This window comes from Cynara cardunculus, assembly GCF_001531365.2.
Source record: "Cynara cardunculus var. scolymus isolate 2C chromosome LG 2, CcrdV1, whole genome shotgun sequence".
Lineage (NCBI taxonomy): Eukaryota > Viridiplantae > Streptophyta > Magnoliopsida > Asterales > Asteraceae > Cynara > Cynara cardunculus.
This window is the reverse complement of record NC_037529.1, coordinates 3,218,199-3,225,712: the sequence shown is the minus strand read 5'-3', so window position 1 is coordinate 3,225,712 and position 7,514 is coordinate 3,218,199. Positions and strand designations below refer to the sequence as shown.

Genomic DNA, 7,514 nt, shown 5'->3' with positions numbered 1-7,514 from the left:
ATACGATCCATAGCTTTAACACGTGTGTAAAATTTTAAATATAAGAAGGTGTTTTCATACGATCCATAGCTTTAACACGTGTGTAAAATTTTAAACATGATCTGGAATTTTATATATTTTTTTGTTTATTACTTATTTCATACGATCTATAGCTCTAATTGAGGTACTTGTAAGTAGGCATGGCAACGGAGCGGGATGGGACAGGTTGTAATCCCCCAGTCCCAGTCCCCGGCGGGGACGGGATCAAACCCCGGTAAAATCCCATGAAAAATATTCGTTAGTTTGATGAGTCTATCGGGGATCCTTGGCCCCATGACCCGTTTTAGCGGGGAATCCCCGTTCGGATCGGGTGAGCCGGGTTCCCCACCGGGTCGGGACAAATCACCATCCTTACTTGTAAGTTGACCTGGATCCCTACAATTAAAAAAAGTATTGGTTGATGGTTAAACAAACTTATATATACACTAATTAAAATACACCATATTGTTACATTGTTCGTTTCTACTTTCTAGCAACATATAAACACAAATAATACATAGATCTAATCTGTTAGATACAACCGAATATGCAAATACGAAATCATGGCCTATCCATCTACGACTACGTTACAGGTTGTTACATTACAGATGTCACAAATGCAGATGCTCTTAAGAATTTGGGATCATGAGAGACCATGTAAAATACATTGAACCTTCAGAGTGTTTTATGAAGGTTCGTTGTTTTTCATACCTTCACAACAAATTGTTTGAAGTTTCGTTGTTATTTTGTGGTATCATAAAAACAGACTGGTCTCACGTGAACCCAACCCTGCTCTTAAGTTCGCATGGTTAGTTTTTGCATCGCAGCATTTACTTTGTCGTCACTGATTTTGTAGTTGTCGTAAAAATCTAGTACTTCTGTCGCTATTTTCTCCACCTGTCACAAAACCAAACATCCAATAACACCATCCGACCGTTTCACAAAATTACTAATGATTTACATACATTGTAAAAATCCCATACGAAAATAATCCAATTGAACTCACGTAAAGCCACTTTTTAAAACAAATTCCCAAAATACCCACAAACCATCTTTTTCTAATTAAAAAGAAATGGGATTACGCATATAATTATACTTTATACCTTTACAATTAGTTATTTGATTTACTTTATATCTTTATTTTTCCATTTTTCATCCTTTTCATATTACTATACATAATCGTATATTAATTAAAATACATTAAAAAAATACGATTTTATAATCGTTTCATCAATACCTTCAAAATGAGCTTAATATTGAATATTTATGGAATTAATCATATTATTAAATATCATAAATACGTAATAATCATTTTTAATACTATCATTTTATACCCTTATAGTATTTATTTAATTTGTAATTATAAAGGTATAAAGTGAAGTATTAGAAATAATCCGTAAGTATTTATGATACTTAATAATATGATTAGATATAAAAATATTCAATATTGAGTTCATCTTAAAGGTATTGATAGGACGATTATGATGATATAATTTGTAAAAAAATAAACGTATTTTTTAACATATTTTAGCTAAGACGAAGGACTGTGTGAGAATAGAAGTTAACATGAGAAGCTTAAGAAGGGATGTGGACCCTTAATCATTTTTAATCTCCACCCCACCATGAATTACGTTTATCACGGGAATTGATCTGATGCATCTTGGTACATCGCATTAGTGTTAATCTTCAATTACGATTGATCTAAGAATGGAGATCCCTTTTCACCATAACAAAACCTTTTAGCTAATATACAATTTATGTATGTTAAATATGTAAAAGAGAAAATGAAAAAGCAATGGTACAAAGTAAATTAAATAATTAATTGTAAGGATATAAAGTGTAATTTAATATATATTTTTTTATTAAGTTGGATTCTCAACCCGCTATGTGACCCGACTAATTTCAGGACGTCCACCCACTTCGCAGGTAGCCTGGAGTCACCGCATTTGAACCTCTATGGCCACAAGAAGATTTTTATTCCTCCTTGGATTCAAATCTGGGACCTCGAGACACTTTTTGACCTTTGGAGCCCAAACTCAAACCAATCGTACGACATGTGATTTAACATCTGATTGCTTACGCAAGTAAATCTTACCTTTTTTTTTCCTTTTTCTTTAATTAGAAAAAGGTGGCTATTTTGACCTTTGCGTAAATTGTGGCTATTTTGTAAATTTACTTTAAGAAACGGCTATAGAGTGAATTCATTGGCTATTTCTGTCGATTTCCCAATATATATTCTACGAATGTACCACTAGATGTTCACTAAGATACGATAAGGTTTCTAGTAAGCAAAATGTTATCGTAATTAAGATTGAATGCGTACCGAATTCATGTCAACTCGTAGCTGCTCGAACCAAGCCGTGTTGTCTTTATCCTTGAGCATACACACAACGTATATACACGCTAATGCGATCAAATGTGGTGGGTATATCAGAATTAGATCCATCCTATAGCTGTCATTGATAAGCCCCCTAAATATGATCCAAACCACCAGATCAAAGATTACACGTATGGCTTAGGAAATGATAAAGAAGAGGCTTAGTTAATTCTCTTTTATTAATTTCATACTAAACACATATCAATAACAAAACCATTTTCAATGGGGAATTATCATAAATACCCATTTTGACCATCACTTTACACCTCCTGCCATTCCTCTCCCAAACTTACTTAAAAATCAATACCTAAATCACAAGGGTGGTGCCTGATTGGTTTGAGCTTGGCTCCAAAGGTCAAAAGTACCTGGAGGTCTCAGGTTCAAATTCAAGGAGGAATAAAATTCCCCTTGTGGCCATGGAGGTTCAAATACGGTGACTCCGGACTATCTGCAGGTGGTCGCCCTGGGGTTAGTCAGCTCGCATAGCGGGTTGGATATCCAGGTTAATCTAAAAAAAAATCAATACCTCCGCAAGTGCCCAGGCCGCAACTTGTAGAGGGGGACGTTCTGAAAAAAGATTAAATCTCATTGTTGAATTAAATCTGGTTGATATATAAATTGAATGGTGACGTGTTATGGATGTACGCATGTCAATTTCCAGATATGCCAAACAACATAAGGGTAAAAACGGGAACTTACGGATGTATTATGGAGGGTAAAAATGGGCACTTGCCGATGTATTATGGATGTATACATGTCAGTTTTCGAAGTTTGGTGGGTCAACTTGACATGTGTTATGGATGTATTTCTAAAAAACACCCCCTCCGCAAGTTGCAGCCTAGGCACTTAAGGAGGTACAGATTTTTTTGGTAAGTTCGGGAGAGGAATGGCTAGGAGGTGAAAAGTGATGGTCAAAATGGCTATTTTCGTTAAATTCCCGATTTTCAATGCTATGATTTGATTCAAATAGTAGGACTGTAGGATGCAATGATAAAATGGGCCACCCAGTTCAGTGGACCCTAGTTTGTGAGGTTGGAGACAATAACATATAGCTTTTCACTGTATTTTAGCAAAGAAGACTGTTTGTGGCTCGAACCCATTGGCTCGAACCCATGACCCAAGTTGGTCCAAGCAATTTGTTTGAAAAGAGTCTAGCGACTAACGGTTAAGATCTTACCAGGTCATTTGAGTTGCATCGCTCATCCCAGCGTCTTGAAGCAACCTGTTAAGAGAAACAAAAATTATAACCAGTATAACACAATAAAACCCAACCAAATAAACCCAGTATATACCACCTGAATGTAGGGTTGGGGGTAAGATGTATGCAGACCTTACATCTGTCTCAGGAAACCAATAGGGACGAGTATAACACAACGTGAAAGTATTTTTGATCCGTAAAGACTAAACCACTGTTACTTGTAGAGGGTTAATCCAAAAGACAAATGTGCTATAGGCTATTCATTGTATTTAAATGGTGTATTATAACTATAGCCAGTTTGACCGTGTCTAAAATAGGGGCAGTTTGGTTGGTTTTCCATCAAGTCATGTATGGATAAAGTTGAATGTGTTAATTAATTTGTTTGTATAGATTGGAAATGTTTTTGTTTGGGAGGGTTTTTTATAGACCGAAGGAGCTTGTTTTTAAATTGGGAGGGGCAAGTTTGGAAAAAACTTGGCTTTCTACATAAAGCTCCTCCTACAAGCTTACTAGATAAGCCACTTTCTATATCATTAAGTCACTACCAAACGTCATGTATAGCTGAGAGAATAAGCTGTGAATCCCATTAAGCTCATTAAGCTGCTAACAAACGGGCCCATAGTCATCTATATGCTGTTATTATCGATTATGGTAAAAGTTTCAAATTTCGGCTCGAATAATAATCATATTTTTAAAATATAATTAACATACTTGTAGAGGAGAGACTTACTGAGACAATCCACGATAAGGATGGAACACGACTAGATAGTAGTTTAGTGCCTCCAAAATTTTCATTTCCATTTCCAATATCTCTTTAATTTCATATCGGTACTTTTCATCTGAATCTGCAAACACGAATTTGAATTCTTAGGACACCTCTTTCCAAACTTAGATGATAATCCAGCAAACGAGTTCAAGAAAAAGAATTTTACGCAGTTTTTTAATGTAAAATACAAGAAGTCTTGCTTGCACAGTGCTTTCTTCCGCTTTTGATGCTAAGTATAAACATGTTGGTGCCACCAGACGTGGATCATATTCGGTCATACTTCTCCTGAAACCAAAGAAATGCAAAAAGAAAAAAAAATGCAATAATTAGGCTCTAAAAATTACAAGATAAACAAATATAGCAAGAAAATCCTAGAAGATTGTTCATAAATTTATTTAATAACTTCAAATGTGAATTCATCTGCAATATGGGAGAACTAAAATTAGAATTATAGACTTTGATGCAACCAGATTGCAAACGAACAGATGCGTATAATTTGCATAGAAGATTAATTAGATTTGATTTAGCAGAACCATGGAGAAACAGCTTCTAAACCAGGTATTATCATCAAATTATTCAGCTAGAACGTATATATATCATATAAGCATGTAGATATACCTTGTATAAGCACGCCTCATATATGTTACCGCGGTTGCTACAACCCTGAAATAGTAACCAATGCAATTAAAACTTAATAGCGGAAGGTGACAAAGAAATCAATGAACACAGTGAACCATGTGATAAACTTCAAAATATAAGTGCCACGTAAAGTCCCTCGGTGCTCGACACATAGTTCAATAAAAGGGTATGATTGTTAGTCAACTGTCTAAAATACCCCTCAAGAATACAAAAGTAGAAGATGCAATAAAAGGGTATGCTTGTTAGTCAACTGTCTATAATACCCCTAAAGAATACAAAAGTAGAAGATGCAATAATAGGGTATGATTGCTAGTCAACTAAAGAATACAAAAGTAGAAGATGCAATAAAAGGGTATGATTGGTAACAATTACTTATGGGAGAAGAGGTGATCTAAAGGGAACATTGCATTTAACTTTATGAATACCTGAATAGAAAATTGTTGAATCATGTTTGGGACACAGAGGGAATGATAATTGATACATGTCTCTCAACTGAAAATCATTTGCACTCGTGAAAAAATGAACGTTATAGATGCATTAAAGCTCTGACTAAAAGTCATAGATACGTTGAGACCAGCATATATGAGGAAAACTCAAATTCATGATATAGCCATATGCCTATATATAACAAAAGATTGAAGCTAACCTTTGCCTCACTTTCACATTCTGAGCCAATCGTGCAATATCTGCAAGAATACAGAGGTCAAAGGTTGGATCTTATTAAGGATTTAAACCAAAAGGTTTTAAGTTCGATTCGCACTATTTGATATTGCCCAAGGATGCAAAATGAGCCTGGGGCATAAATTTCTTTTCTTTGAAAACCACATCGGGTCTTTCAGAGATCAAGACTAAATGACTAATTGATCATGGACATAATATTCTACTAATCTGGTTCCAGCTGTTACAAGTTATGGGACCAGAAAATATCCATTCCCAACATAGATCTTGTACAAGAAGTGTTGGGTGTGGCTAAAATGAACCGTCTCTATATGCTAATTGAACCACCTACAAATTTCATACTTGCACACATCAACGTTAAATCCCCTTTTTACATTTCAAATGCTATGATGTAACCCAAATGGGTTCAAATAGTAAATCCAAAGCATCCCATCTGTTCCAGAAAGAAGAAAAAGTTTGACTGATGTGAACCAAAGTTGGACTGATTTTTTACTTCAAAATAGATGTCGATTCTTCGATACTTCAAGCATAATTACATTATGCTATGTAAAAAGTAGTACAAGTAGGAAACTGTTGGTGTCTAGTTTGTGAGAAGAGCTATATTCATTTATGAATGTCATATGTACCAGGTTTGCACCAATTATTGTAATCATCAACATAGATATTTCTAACACAATCCCACACATAAGGAGATCACAATCATATCCATAGGACCATAACATGAATCCCCGATTTGGTTTCGCATAATCTGTAACTTACGTGAAGACCTAACTAAACAATCCTTAGGTGTACGATCCCTTCTTAAAATGCATTTTTCATCAAATGTTCATCACGACAATATCAATGCAACTTGATGATGAACCAGTTACGAAATCTAAGCAGATTAAACATATTCACTCACTTTCAAACTTCATGCAACGAGAAAAAAACTTCTAGAAATCACAGACAGAACACATAACAGAGAGAGAGAGAGAGAGACGTACAATTGGTCATATGCAATTTGATGAGCTTAAAATCTTCAAGGGTGATTCCCCTCTCTTTGTCAAGGCTGTGCACCACATCTACTTCTTCTTGGTCCAGTAATTGTTTGCTACAGACACGCACAACAGAAGAACAACAGTTGATTTGAATCAATTAGCAGTTAATAACTACAGAAATTGATGAATTCGGAGAGTGATGCTACGACCAAACACAACATTCAACTCATAAAAACCCTAAAACTGAAACTTACTAGTGTGTCGATGTCCAGAAATCAGTCGCCATTTGCGAATGAAGAAAAGCAGAAATTTCAGTGCAGGAAAAGGGAATAATCAATGAAGTGGGATCTGACTCGATCGTTGTAGAAGAATATCTTTTTGGTATATGGATCTCGAATATTGACCCGATTCTCATTTCTAAAACCCGATTCCGTTCAATCAAATAATTTGATTATTTAAAACAATTAGAAACGTACTCGCGTAATGCAACGAGATACATCGTGATTTTAATATTTTATTTTATTCTTTATTTCAGTCGATGTTATAATATGGTTTTATGTGATTTTGAGAAAGCGATAATATTTATTTTTGAATAAAATATATGTTTGAAGATATCATAAAAATTTGATAAAAATATATCGATATTAGTATCAGATTAACTATTTGAAATTCCTCATTTTTTTGTGTAATTTTTTAATTCAATATTTTTATAATTCAATTTATGTACAATAACGAAGTAATTTATATTTAGTTTAATAATATAATTTTTTTATAAAGATAATAATTATTTATTTTGTTGGAACTCGATAATTATTTCAATTATATTTTAGATTTTTTATATTTTAAAATGAGATGTTCATC

General features: G+C 34.3%; 1 protein-coding gene across 2 annotated transcripts; it reads right to left on the bottom strand.

Moving 5' to 3' along the window:
• Positions 1-436: 436 nt before the first annotated feature.
• LOC112507796 (cyclin-C1-1-like) lies at positions 437-7,023 on the bottom strand. 2 transcript variants are annotated; one of them, XM_025112510.1, is made up of 9 exons: positions 6,908-7,023; positions 6,660-6,766; positions 5,645-5,684; positions 4,978-5,022; positions 4,526-4,644; positions 4,324-4,438; positions 3,573-3,617; positions 2,342-2,489; positions 437-915 (listed from the first exon to the last, which is right to left on the bottom strand). In XM_025112510.1, the coding sequence occupies exons 1-9, from the start codon at positions 6,937-6,939 to the stop codon at positions 814-816; spliced, it is 753 nt and encodes a 250-aa protein (XP_024968278.1). In that variant the 5' UTR covers positions 6,940-7,023; the 3' UTR covers positions 437-813. The 2 variants fall into 2 exon arrangements, with proteins under 2 accessions (XP_024968278.1, XP_024968279.1); XM_025112511.1 differs by lacking the exons at positions 5,645-5,684; positions 6,660-6,766; positions 6,908-7,023 and adding an exon at positions 5,424-5,474.
• Positions 7,024-7,514: the final 491 nt, after the last annotated feature.

Excerpts from the sequence above, each read along its gene's own strand:
- LOC112507796 (XM_025112510.1), bottom strand. The coding sequence starts at position 6,939 with ATGGCGACTGATTTCTGGACATCGACACACTA. Across the intron at positions 5,685-6,659 it reads CAAATTGCATATGACCAATT|ATATTGCACGATTGGCTCAG; the intron begins GTACGTCTCTCT and ends GTATTCTTGCAG. Across the intron at positions 2,490-3,572 it reads GATGCAACTCAAATGACCTG|GGGGCTTATCAATGACAGCT; the intron begins GTAAGATCTTAA and ends GATCATATTTAG.